Source organism: Vicugna pacos, chromosome 8 (assembly GCF_048564905.1).
Source record: "Vicugna pacos chromosome 8, VicPac4, whole genome shotgun sequence".
NCBI classification, from domain to species: domain Eukaryota; kingdom Metazoa; phylum Chordata; class Mammalia; order Artiodactyla; family Camelidae; genus Vicugna; species Vicugna pacos.
In genome coordinates this window covers 71,515,357-71,529,487 of record NC_132994.1, presented here as the reverse complement: position 1 = coordinate 71,529,487, position 14,131 = coordinate 71,515,357, and the positions used below count along the sequence as shown (strand labels likewise).

The 14,131-nt window shown below is 43.4% G+C and overlaps 1 protein-coding gene across 2 annotated transcripts in view; it reads right to left on the bottom strand.

Annotated features, from left to right (window-relative positions):
• The window catches only part of FNDC1 (fibronectin type III domain containing 1), a 92,151-nt gene that overhangs the window by 28,228 nt on the left and 49,792 nt on the right, over positions 1–14,131 (bottom strand). For both annotated transcript variants that reach the window (XM_072966112.1, XM_072966111.1), the window contains 6 exons: positions 13,984–14,101; positions 11,859–12,046; positions 10,711–10,818; positions 7,879–8,067; positions 3,840–6,506; positions 1,862–1,962 (listed from right to left, as the gene is read on the bottom strand). In XM_072966112.1, the coding sequence (XP_072822213.1) occupies positions 1,862–1,962; positions 3,840–6,506; positions 7,879–8,067; positions 10,711–10,818; positions 11,859–12,046; positions 13,984–14,101 (3,371 nt within the window). The remainder of the gene's footprint in view (positions 1–1,861; positions 1,963–3,839; positions 6,507–7,878; positions 8,068–10,710; positions 10,819–11,858; positions 12,047–13,983; positions 14,102–14,131) is intronic.

The following is a 14,131-nucleotide window of genomic DNA, read 5'->3' as shown; positions in this document are numbered from 1 at the left end:
AATTGGATATTTCAAAATGTTCACATTAATCCAACCACTTGAACATATGAGCAGGAAACATTATTTCCATTAGCATCATTCATAAGGTTTAATAAGAATAAAGTACAAAACAGTCGTATTTCATAGTATAACTGCTCACCCACAAGGCATGTAAATTGTTTTAAGTTTCTCAAATATACAAAAGATGTTCAAAATACTTTTACCATTTAATAGGTTGTGTGTAACACTAAAGAGAGGGCAGCAACCTAAGTGTTCATCAATGGAGGAAAGAGATTAAATAAATCGTGGCCCATCCAGACAGTGAAATACTATGCAGCCAGTGAAAAGGACTTGGAAATTATGTACTTATTGACATATCCTGATGCAGACTCAGATTATAGGCCTGATTATTTTGCAAAGCTAAAATGTATTCATTTGTGTATATAAGCTTAAAACTGCGGAGGAAAAATTCCAGACAGCTAGATCCCAAACTGTTAACAGTGGTTATTTCTGAGAAGTGTTTGCGATGCTTATTATCTTTCTTATCTTTTTTTTATACATTTCTGAACTGTTTTAACAGAACATGACATGGTTCTGTTTCACTGTCTAAGGAATTATAAAACTTGGGAAAATGGCATAATCTCTGTTCAAAAACAACTCATGCTTTCAAAGTGCACGGTGATTGCACTTGGGTGGTTCTCAAAGTGTGGTCCTGGACCAGCTGCCCCAGCCGCACCTGGGAGCTTGTCAGATATGAGAATTACCTGGTCCCACTCAGACCTTACTGACAAGTACCCCCAGTGATTCTGATGCTTACTAATATTTGAGACCCATGACTCAGCACCATCAGGTCACTGGAGGAAACCCTCAAGCAGGCCACTTTGTTGGGTGCTGTCTCAGTAATTAAAATAAAACTTATTTTTATAAAGTCTACTTTTAAAATTTACTCCACACCATTTCAACTCAAAATTATTCATGATGACACTTGACACTTTGCTTTAATATGCATTCTTCCTATTATAAATGTTTGTCCCTTTGAGAAATGATAAAATAATCTTTAAATCACCTGTGACTGAAAGTTCTTTGAGGTTCTTCAATATGTGTTCCTAAACCTTACTGTTAAAAATGGGAAGTTTTGACTGGGAATTCTATGATGAATAATGTTTTGATTCTTTGAAAAAATATTTTAAAACTCTGAACACTGTAAAGCATTCTGCCCATTACCCTCAACCCACCAGAAACTCTTAAACATTTATCTTAACCCCAGGAAGTTAAAGTCATTTAGCTTAAACATACATAAAATATTAATACTTTTTTTTTATTTTAGTCAAACAACATTTGTTGAAAGATCATTTGATCTTGCCTATTTGATTCAGAGATTTTTGTTTGTTTGTTCAATTGTTTTTACCTTGCTTCCTTTCACAAAGGATTTGAGGCAGTTTACAGAAAATATGTAATTATTTATTGAAAAATAAACAAAATATAAATAAATAAAGCTCTCAGGAATGGGAAAACAGAAGCTCATGTGAGAGCTCATGCATGTGTCAGGCTCTGTATAACTGTTGTGGTTGACTCAGACACCTGTGTGGCCTTCCTAACCAGTCAAGGCAAATGGGGACAAGGCCCATGCCTCATCTCAACATCTATACCTATATAGGTATACAGATATATAATATCTATGAAAAGAAACTAATTCCTTAGGAGAACCAAAGATTTTTCTGGGCACTGGAAAAAACAATACAGTATAAGTATACTGACATATGAGTGGTTAAACTAGAGGGGAAAAAAAAAGCCCACTTCATTTATTATTACACAATGTTCACCACTTTTCTCTTCCCAACAGCATGAAAACAACTGGTATGTGTAAAGAAGTTTACCCTACCCACTTTGTTCCTTGAGGACCATTGATAATTCTTTGTCCACTTGGTTTTCCATTACTACCAGGAAGTACTTTCCCTTCTAGATTCGCTCTGCCATTAAAACCTACACAGTACAAAAAACAACAGAACCTGGTAAATTCAACATTCCCGGAAAACTAGCTTCATACCGAACTCTAAGTAGTAACACATCATTTCCAACAGAAATAATTTTAAACTCATAGTGTGAATGTAGTAGATAATGATAGTCTTAAATTGTGACTTCTCCATGACAAATATGAATGTCTATGAAGAGGATGGTAAAATCACAGTTTTCTGACAATACTGGGGGAACGAGAGTGCTCAGCATAAGCAAGATTTCCAGATGAGGCTTAAGACCATAGTAGCTGTAGCTTCATTTTATCCAGTTGGAAGTTGGAGGGAGGGAAAGTTGGAAGGATGGAGAAAATCATCTCTAAAGTCTACTAGATGCTGCCCTGCTCTTCTCTGAGGATTATACTAAACACAACCACGATTCTAGCTGACTTGGTCCTGTCTTCAGTTGCCAACTATAAATGCACAGTGCTGACTCCAAGCTTGCAGACTTGAGTGGAGCTGCTGGAGGAGTATTTGCTCAGAGGAAGGAGAAGGCCCAGTCAGCTGGCCTTTCAGCCGCTGTGTCTGCTCCCAGCACCTGCCCCCTCTCTCCACCTCATGGCCTTTCTGATCAGCTGCATTTTGGCCGAGGCCTGTGCCGGGAGCGCCGTGCTCCAGCCTGGCCACAGGATAAAGCGCTGCGGCTTTCCAACAACTATTTGCAGGTCAAAGACACTTCTCTGTTGCAAAAATTTAATGAGAATTAAAACCATATTGAGTTTTCAGCCGTAAAAAGGAAAGAAATAATGTCATTTGCAGCAACATGGATGGATCTAGAGATTATCATACTAAGGCAGAGAAAGAGAAATATCATATGATACCACTTACATGTAGAATCTAAGAAAAATGACACAAACTTATTTACAAAATAGTAAGAGGCTCACAGACAGAAAAAAATTGGGGGTGGGAGGGGATGGGAGGGATAAACTGAGAGTTTGGGATTGGCAGGTACAAAATGAAAAACTGACCTCCACGTGGAGCATTGCTTTATGTTTTTATATTGTGATAAGTTAACAATATATCACATAGATAAACAAATACTAATACATTCACTCAAGAATGTTCTATTATGGCTTGATTCTGTGCAAGGAGAGTGCAAGGCATCACTTGACTGAATGCAGATTTCAGATAAATAGCTTAGATCCTGCCCTGGGGTCCATGTAGACTCCAATTCATAGCTGTCTACATTCTGTCCTCAATGGAAGTCACACATCTGCCTGTTACGCCTCTGTGTGACAATTGTCCTTAACATGCCCTTTCTGGAGATTTTAAACGACATCCAGAGTGCAACGTCTGAGCAACTCTCACCTAAGACATTTGAGTTGGTCCCAAGGTGTGCTTAGTTGGACGTTTTATACGCAGCACCACCAGGGACGAGACCCAGCCTGCACAGGCGTCTAACTCCTTCCTGCGGATTCCTTAATATACCTCGCCATGGAAACAACTAAAAACAACCTAAAACGCAGGAACCTGAGTTTGGCATCATGGCTATGACACAATTTCACCAATTAGAGCATTTGTGGAGGAATTCAAAGAAGCAGTTTGAGATAGCGGAGCGACAGAGAGCTGTAGAATTCGTGTTTGGGATTAGAATTGCAGCTCAGTCACTTCACAGCTGTCTGAGCGCCAGCAAACCACTCAGGTCACTGAGTCCCAGTTTCGTCTGAAGACCAGGAGAAGCAATGCAAACCGCAGGAGATGCTTAAGAGGACAAGATCAAGTTACATCTGCAAAGCTCTTAACAAAATGTTTGGACAGAGCAGATACTCAATAAAAATAAGAGGCTCTTGAAATTTCTACGACCACCGCTGAGAACCGAAAATAAATGTTGAGGTGAAAACAAATTACCTTGTCTGGAAGGGGGTCTCACAGGCGCGCGGGAGAAGGGGTTCCGGAACCTGGCGTTCATCATGCGCTGGCGCAAGGACAGCATCGGGGTGGTGGAGGAGTGGACGGCAGGGGCGCGCGTGGTGAACTGCGGCCTGGCGGGGGTGCCCACGGTGGGGCTCGGGGTGGCAGGGCTGCGAGGTGGGTGTCTGGGCGGGTGGTGCGAAGCTCTCGGGGAGCCGCCCGGAGGTGGCGGAGGAGGACGCTTGACCGGGGTGGCGTTCTCGTCCTGCCGGGAGCTCACTCTGGGAGGCGCAAGCACGATGACGGGGTCCGTCTCCCCCTTGGCGATGTTTCCATTAGCATATTTGTCGCCCCTGGGGGTGAAGGAGGAGGGCCACTTTGGAACCGAGGAAGACAGCGGGTCCTCGTCCTTGTCCTTTCCTCCTTTAAAAAACACCACGTCTTCATCCTCCTCAGCCGAGACCGACTGCTGCGATTTAGACGGCAGGGGCTCCCTTTTGGATGATGTGGCCTGGGAGGCACCGTCCTTCTTCCCCACCGCCTGGGGCCCTGCTCTGCCCGGGACCCTGGTGCGGGCGTGGGGGTGGGGGCTGCCGGGCCTGCCTAGGGGTCTGCGGAGGCGACTGTCGCCCGCGCTTCCTGCCGGAGCCTCCACCTGTCGGTGCTTGGGAAGGGACGGTGTGGCGTCCTTGGCCGAGTGTGCGGGCGCCGGGACACCGCGGGCCTCTGCTTCTGCGCTGTCATCGTGGTTTCCGCCGTATCTGCTCTTAGAATCCTCGCCCTGATTCTGGGGAGAAGTGGGGAGCACCCCACGGGAGCTGGCCGTAAGGGAGGACTGTCTGCCTCTGGTCGAGTAAGGGTCTGAGAAGGAGGCACTTTCCTGTGGCGTGGGGGGAGGACGCCCGGCCTGGGGTTTGGAAGGCGGACGCCCCGCTTCCTTGCCCTGGGGCCCATGGGGCTGTTTCTGGGACGCGGAGACGGTTGAGGAAGGATGCCTTCCCGGAGCGATGGACCCGGGATGGTGCTGAGACCGTGCTGTGGGCGGCCGAGCGAGGGACAGCTGTGTTTTGGCAGAACCCCGGTCCACGCCCGCGTCCGTGCTCTGCTGAACATCCTGCGCCTTAGAAGATTGAGATTTGGCCTGAGGATGCACCCCTGCCCACGTGCCGGCGGATTTGGGGTTCTCCACGAGGGGCTCCTTCCGCAGCAGGCTCGCCCCACTTTGGGGGCTTCTTCTCAGGTAGTCGGCGCCCCGGGAGGCAGGCTGCCTGGAGGAGGAAGGCACATGGTCATTCACCACGGCGGCCGGAAGTGGCTTTTCGTCTTCTGCCTCCTTCTCTTCGCTGTCTTCATTGATTCCCGAGACTCGCCTATAGTCAGAAGAGGCGGGAGGATTCACCCTAGGGTGAACCCGGGAGGACACGGTGGACGGAGGGGAGCTGGAGGGCTGTAACCGGGGTCCTCGGGGGCTGCCAAACCTGTGTGGATATCTACCATGAGCGGCAAAGGGCCTGTTCCTGAGCAAATTAAAACGTCCGGAGACTGGCGAACCCGCGGGCAGCCGGGCCCGGAATGTTGGAGCCGTGGCTTCGGCCTGCCTCCCTTTATCTTCTGCAGCATTGTCACCATCACCGTCAGAGTCATCTGCCTCCTCAGAGGCCTGTGTCCTGGAGGAGAGACGAGAGGAGACCAAGGAAGACTTGGTGGACCCTGATGGCCCATTGGCCTTGGTGGCTGGGGCATCGTGACCATCCTTCCAGCCCCTGGAGAGCGGAGACCTGGGGTGTGGTTCGGTGGGCTGCAGCTGAGATGACCCCCCGTGCGGTGGAGAAAGTCTTGAGGGTGGGGCTGAAGCCCTCGAAATTTCCCCTCCATCCTCGGAATGGGGCGCCCTCTGAGCCGGCAAGGCTGGCTTTGTACCGTGGTGCGCGAAGCTTCTGTCGCGCAGAGCGTTCCAGGCTGACTGGCGGCTGGGCGACAGGGCGGGCCGAGTCTTGCGAGGCGGCTGCTGGGAGGTGGCGTCCTTGGGGTGAGGGGAGCCTGCGGCTGGCTCTTCCTCCTCTTCGCCCACTGAGTCATTGTCAGTAGAGCTCGAAGGCTGGTTGGTGGAGGGCGCCCCTGAAGTACGGTGAGCGCTGTCCTCCAAGGGTGTGTGGGCGTCAGAAGAGGCCGATGCCGAGGGGGGCGCCCCTGGACGAGGGTGGGGGGCCGGCGTGGAACCAGGCGTGTCCACACCCTCCTTTCGGGGTAGCACTGGCATTCGGGCTCTCAGTGGCATCCTCCCAGGAGTGAGGACTGGGTGGATGGATCTACTTGGTGGCCTCTGCTGGGGCTTCTGGCCTTGGGTCTCCGAGTGCAACGTTGGTGGATCCCCTGGAGAATCCAGCTCCGCCTCATCAGTGATACCTGTCGACTGGAGGTCCAGCCCTTCACTGCTCCTAGTGGGGGCCTGGGGTTTTCTGGGCAGCCTACCATTGGCCAGTATTTTGTTCTTCAAGTCAAGGAGGGGGGTCTTGACATTTCTCCCTTGGTGAGAAACAGGCAAATGAGTGTGTTTTGAGGAGGCTGGAACTTTAGGAGAAGATGAGGAAGGTTCACGCTTTTCAGGTTTCTGATGATCTTCCATGTCTGCTTTCTGCTGAACCTCAGGCTTACTGGTAGGGGCTGAAATAGATTTTAAAGAATTTATCATTGAAGAAGACATTTGAAAGATGTGCAACAGAAAATGAGTATTTAAGCTGGTAGCATGGAGGTGCTTAAAATTAGTCGTTATCATTGATAACTTCTTTAAACACTGGACACTTATTTTCCCAATTATAGTCATATCTGTTAAAATTCAATTTTGCTTTAAGTAATATAGTCCTAGAAGATATGTGTGTATCAAATTTCTATAAATCGAATCAGGCTATGTCACAGCTTATTTGAAGGAATTCTGAAACGAGTACTTTGAAGTAATCCATTGATTTTGGAAGTGCAAAATCTTATGTGGGACTTTCTTAATCTTACAGTCAAGACGTTACAAATGATAGCTGTTCTTTACAATGGAGGCGAGAAATGAATATAAGCCTGGCACAAAATGTTGAATGATCTGTACTCAAAACTATATGGAGATGTGCTGTGTGTAATTTGCAAATGACTGCAGTGAGCTACAAATTTGTAATTTTGAGGCATTACAAAGTGTTCCCTAGTCTGCCTGACATGTACTTGCTCTTTCCTTCTTGCTTAAAATCCCTTCAATAATGGATACATTTGTAATCCCACAATAAAGCCAAAAATAAAAAGACACTTGTGGTAGGCAAACATTATATGACAGTGTACCCTTTAATTTGTCCTTTCTTGAGAGCAGGAGTGAATTCGAGAAGGGTCAGTGTAAGGGGATTTATATAACAATGGGGGATTCAAAGGGAACAAACTTCATCTATTTCAGGTTTTCTAGGACAGACCTGTTTAATTTGCAGTATATAACACTGGAGAGAGCTCACAGTACAGCATGAAGGAGAGAGCTATCAATTTCTGGGGTAAATGTAGGGAGGCAGAAACACGCCACTCCAATTTTGGATTGTATTAACCTGCTAGGTTTTGACACTGATCAGATAAACAAGGCAACTGAAATTCTGAGTAAAAGTTATCCTCCAAAACAAAGGCATGAAAACAATAAAAATTTTACATGCTATTTATTAATTGAAACAAGCTAACAACTAAAAATGTCACATGACACCTGTACAAATGTTCTTTCCCTGTCATCAAAAACCCCAAATTACAAAATGACATAAGATGAGTCATCTAATTAATACATTCATTTTATGGTAATAGTGCAATCATAATTAATATTATTCACAATGAATGACATTTTAGTCTTTGGGAAGACTAATTTCTAAAGGAACTACAAAAATATTTTAGAAATCATTACAGATTGACCCCCTTAACCCCCAGAACCACCAATGGAGCAGTTCTAAACCCAAGAGCATGATTCAAAGTAACACCACAGTTAGCAGTGAGGAAGAGAGAGAGAAAGACACAAATACACAATGCTTACTTGTTGGCATAGCGACAATGAAGGCTTTGGAATGAGGTCCCATTCCTCTCCTGTTTGCGGCTCGGATTTTGAAAAGATAGCGTTCCCCAGGCTGCAGCCCATCCACTAGGGCAGAAGTAGTCTCTCCCGGATAGGTGAGGGACTTTGCTCCGAATGGTTTGAGAGCCGGGGCGTATGAAAGAATGTACTCTGAAATGATTTGGCAGACGGTTGGAAGGAGGAAACTGAAAACAGTCCTGTGTCCAGCAGACAGACTGTATGGGCAGGATGAATTAGAATGTGCATTACTAAAATTAATACTCTAGCAATGCACGCCAAGTCAGCAGCTGGAGCCTAAAGGCGCAGGAGGAGGTGACCTGGCACTGGTTCAGGCTACCAGACAGGGAAGGCTATGGACTCAATCAGCTGGCAACTTTCCATTGACAGCAAACTAAACATATGGAACCCAGGAGACCAGGATTCATACAATTTACTAAAAATACTTACGCTGCATTTGGGTTTTTTCTTCACTGTGTTTACTAATTTACTATGACGGACTATACCCAGGATACAAGAAACCACAGGGGGATAAAAATGATAACTACTAGGAACTGATTCTGAATAGCTGCTGACACCTTTAAGAGTTTCATTTTATTTGGCGCTATTTTCATTTGTACATTAAGCCAGCTAAATTCTGTATCTGGAATATCATTTCACTTTCATGGGGATTATAAAAGTTCTTAATATAGTCAGATAAGGATTTTTTACAGTATTTAAAAATATGCTGAAAAGTTGCTGAGTCATTGATTTATATGATGTCTAATATTTCCATCTCTAATTGGCTATGTCTATAAACATATAATGTCCTGGACCTTTAAAAATCATAGCAAATTCAGTCTAAGGAACTGATGTATCTCTATGCTTATATGGAAATACTGCAACATAAGGAAGCCACATTTTAAAGCATAATTTTCAACCTCAGCTAAAAACCGTCATGCCTGTTTTCTTGCCAGAGAACTTGAGATTTATAAACCTTATCAAATTAATATTGAGTAGGAGCTGAACAAGGAAAATAATTTGAATTACAGAATAACCAAGCAATTATCATCCTTCCTAGGGACACATGGAAAACCTCTCCTTTTCCGTAAGATCGTATCTTTAAAAAGTACGTTAATTAAAAAACCTTCAACCAAAAATGCTTTTGCAGCATTTTTCTGAAAAAGAAGACATTCTTTTCTCATGAAAAATGAGCAAACTAGTCATTTGCGGTGGTCAAAAGTAAAAATTAAAAGAACCCACTGTCTATAAAATTTTGTAATTCAGATTTTTTTTCTGGATTCAATTCATCTGGAAGAAATTTAACCATGTCAAAGTATATCCTTTTATTATGTTTTACATTTCTCATATATAAAAAGTGTCCCAGGATAATTATGAATTTATCCCCACCACTACGCCTTGAGGGAGGTATGTGAGTTCTTTCAGACACAAAAACTCAGTAGCTATTATTATTTGTGGGCCTATTTAATTGACAACCAGCGAGCTTCGTTTGCCAAAGAGCTATAAATAGAAACTAAGACGTGGGAGAGGGGAAGAAGAAAAATAAGTAGCATGGGAATCACGTCACTAAAGGAGCAATAATCAACTTTTTAATCACTAAATAAGGTAGTCGGCCAAAACATGTCTTTATTCAAGTTTCAGAAGCCTTGTCAGCATCATGACAGTAATACAGAAGCCAGTGTTCAAGTTGTCATAAAAAGAATGATTAAAGGGGGCCAACTAATTATTTCTTCTCTTCATTTGTTTCTGATTTATTCCACTGAAAAAAATAGGCAAGAATCGTACAATACATTCTTTAGAAACCTGGGACGTTAGACAGCATTAAGTTTAGAAAATACCATCGCATGTCTACCTTCCCTTCTATTGTTCCGTGAAAAGACATCCTCATAGGTCAACAAAGATAACTTTCAGCTGAATACAAAAGAGAACCATTCAGTTTTTCAATTGATAAATTCTCAAAGGAGATTAGTGATACTTTTCTGAATATTCTTAAGCTTAACAAACCTTTCATACTAGACTTAAAAGTTTTCTTCCAAAATCAAGCAACAAGAAAAAGTACCTTAGAACCCCTTTTACAGGCAGTGTCAGGGGTAAACCTCAACACCACCTTTTTAAACATCTCCAGACAGGCTTCTGAAAGGTTCTTGAATGTTTCACATTAGAAAGAAATTATCCGTACTTTTCTTTAATATTCTCAACAGACTATATTAAAATTTAGCAAGTTGTGAATATTTTATTCTACTTTCATTTTTTTAAAATCTACAGTATTTTTTCTATTTTGAGGTCTTATTTTACTTAACCAAAAAAAAAAATCAATTGTTCAAAATGCTGACAAATAGGAAAAAAATATCTGTTTTCCATTTTATTTTATTCCTTGATTTCCAAACCCAAATAAAGACATTTCTGGTCCTGTGGGGTTCCTGCTCACTTCTATTCCCCATGATCTTACTGGCACAATGAAAAGACCCATAGCATGGGAAACAAGGTGTCATTTCTTGGTTAAAGGTTATGCGGTCACACCCATACCCTCCTGATAGCAGCATCAAAATCCCTGCAGAGAGGGAAAGTGAAAAGTCATCTTCCTGACGACCTGGATCTTACTGACAATGCAATCCCTGCATGAGTTATTCTTGTCCATCAGATTAGCACCACATATATGTACGTTGTTTCCCTGTTGCTCTTTCAGTCACCAAGCCTGCGATTAGAACCAGTGTCTATCAGAGTCAATGCACACATCTCCCTTTGGGGTATTTCATTCCCACACGCACCTTCTACTTTAGGTAATGAGGTTCCTACCTCTCACTTTCCCCTCGGTCTCAGGCAGTGCATCCCAAGCTACAGTGACAGCTGTAGGTTTGCCATTGACTGGCCAGACGGCTAAGTTTTCAGGAGCTGAGGTAGGAGCTGCAAAAGGACAAGGATCCGAGGTTTAAAAATGTCCTTACAGATATTCTAAAAGTAAATGACATATGGGCCCCACATGCACAGTTTTGATTGAAGAGCTACTGGGTTCATTTTTATTATCCATGAGAGAAGATTCTCCACTTGCCCCTGTGTAGACAGTGATTTATGTCAGTTTTACCAGCTCCTAGATTGAGGTTAGATATAGACGGGGAAATGTTTTGAGAAATTCAGAATCTCTCTCATTGCTGAATATTGAAATATACAAAGATTAAAATCCAGTTCCAACTTCTTTTTTTAATGTATTTAATTTATTTTAAAATTTTATTCATTTTTTTGAGGGGTAGGGAGATAATTAGGTTTATTTATTTATTTTTAGAGGAGGTACTGGGGATTGAACCCAGGACCTTGTGCATGCTACACATGCATTCTACCACTTGAGCTATACCCTCCCCCCAACTTCTTTTTAATAAAAGTTTTAAAGACACAGTTTAAAAGTAAATAATTGTAGCCTTGAATATTGACCAGATTTCTCCCCCCAAATCAAAGGCAAACTCAACCTTAAGAAAGGATTGTCTCGAGAGGGAGGATGCAGCTCAATGGTCGAGCGCATGCTTAGCATGCATGAGGTCCTGAGTTCAATCCCCAGCACCGCCATTAAAAATGAATGAATGAATAAATAAATAAACCTAATTACCAACCCCCCAAAAAAAGACAGGTCTGTCCTCTACTCTAGAGCCATGTGTTACGTGGGACATTCACACATACAGTGGAGATTTATAGAGGAGCCACTTGGTTGTAATATGCTCCACATGTCAGAATAACATGCTAATGAAAATAAAGAGGCAGTGAAGGATAAAACATGGACGTGAGGGAACGGCTTTACCTTCATACATAGAGATCCTTCCAAGATTTAGGGTTCATGTTACTTTAAAAAATGCCTCTGCTGGACCTTGTCACTGTTGACTTCTTAAACTACTTTAAAATCTTCATTTAGGGGTAATTCCCAGGTTGAGAGTCCAAAGGCCACCCTGAGTACCAACCAGATTCCGGTGTTCTCTGGAAGACAGATGTACTCCATTTGCCATCTCTCTCCCCCTGTGAAATGCGGACTGCAAATTCGTACATGGTGTCAGGAACCAGGCTGTCGATCAGCACACGTCTGTTGGAGACCTGCTTATAATCCCACCTCGCCAATTCCCCCTTTTCTCGATAGCGCACCGTGTACTGTCTGGAAGAAAACACAGGACAGCCACACACACATGCAGGTGATCAGTTCTCTGCAGCTGAACACTGAATTCCTTGATTTCTTCTTCCCCATAAGTGATGGCTTTTGGATGTAAGTGGAGAAATCAAGGAAGAGAAAATTCTAAACTTTTGACTTGATTATTGGCTCAAAGAATCTACTTAAGTTCCAGGGAGAGGTGTCTCAAGTTGGCCAGGAAAGATGGAGTTTCGTGTCTCTTCAAGACAAAAACATCTAATTGCTCAAAAGACCAGGCAGAGAGTAAAAGGAAATGGACAGAAGGGGGACTGTTTTTATGAGGCAAGTGCCTTATCAGGGATGTGTGTGTGTGGATGTGTATGTACATGGTGTGAAACAGCGGTGTTGAGAATCAGAACTGGCTCAAAGCATCTTGGCTGTCCAGAAAAGAAAGATAAGAAGACACATTCCATGACAGAGCAGGCATGTTTTCTGTAAGTTCAGGAAGACAGGCAGCATATGGTTTTGAGTAGACTTATTACCATGAGATGGAACAAAAATGTGTAACAAACAGAGAGGAGAGAGGAGATCATAAAAGACTTCTACGGTGTGATGAGCAGGTAGCGACGTACGGCGTGACCAAACACGGCCATGTCCGATGACCCCAGACAGAAGACATCCTCAACACTCGACATTACGAGTGGCAAATGCCACTTAAGACACTGCTTTTCAGAGGAGTTTTCTTTGTGGCCACTCTACAGTAGGAAGCATCTGATGCATAAACAATGTGCTATTCATTATGATATTTAGTTAGTTAGGGTCAAACTTCAGTTTCAGGCACAGCACACCAATTTGCATAGGAATTCTGCTAAGAAAACTCAAGCCCTCTTTTGTTTTCATCAAGATATTGGAAATCAAAGTCGAAAGGTAATCAGGTACACTTTGTGTTGGGGGCGCCCTATGGCTTGGAAGAGAATCACCATGCATCTTCTGAGGTCGTTCAAAAGGAGGAGATGTCTTTTTTAATTAGCAGACAGTGATGGAGGCTCTATCTAGCACAAACCAAAATCTATCTATATCTAATACAAATACACATATGTATATACACTCAGCATTATATTCCATTCACTTGTTAAAGTCTATTCACTTTTCCTGGTTGCAAATAGGTTCAAAAATTAATGCACAATGACTGGCCCACCAAATCTCTGGCTTTCTCTTGGCTCCATAAACTGCTTAGGCATTTAACACATAAAATTGTTATGACTATATTAATCTGCCACTAGAAGAAATGGCATTCACCAGTGGCTTTTTTTAACACAAAAATTATTTTAACCTTACAGTTGATTTTTCTTCTGTTGCTATTGCAAGTGAGTATAAAAACCGGAGTAGTCTAACTTCATGGCTTAAGACAAAATACAGCTTTTTATTATGCACAGATGAGCCGGACATGAAGCAGTTCAGTGTTTGAAGACTGTCTAAAGAGGAACCACAGTGTGCAGGCATTAGATAAATGCCCACCCCTCCACACAGACCCTTCCTGAGGCTGCTCCTCCCAGATAACAGGAGGACGGTAAGACCCATCTTGGTAAGTCATCCCAAGATGGGCCCACCTCCTCTGTGCATGAACAGAACATCAATGAGATAAAGCAAAATCCAAATGGGGACAAAGAAAGAAACAGAATCTAGGGAAGTGCCAGACACAAGATAAAACTTTGAACACTTGAGATATGAGGTCCTGCTGTGAGTCTTACACGAGAGGCCCTGGTGGCATCTATTTGTGGGAAACGGGTACCACACTCGGGATTAGCTAGACTGTCATGAACTGTCTACCCATCAGCTACAAAAAAGGCAGCATTCACACAGGTCAGAGAATACAATCGTTCAAATAAATACATGTCTCTTCAGGGCCAGAAAAACTACATCTCTCAAACATTAAATAAAGACAAAGAAATAAGGAAAAGTACCTTGATGCAACAACTTTTTTCTGTTTTTCCAAAACAGGATCCACCCAGGCAACCAGCACAGACTGGGATGACATAACCCGGACGTTGATGTCTTCGGGTACATCCAGTTCATCCTCTTCTGCAATGACAACAGTGCACGTGGAAAGGC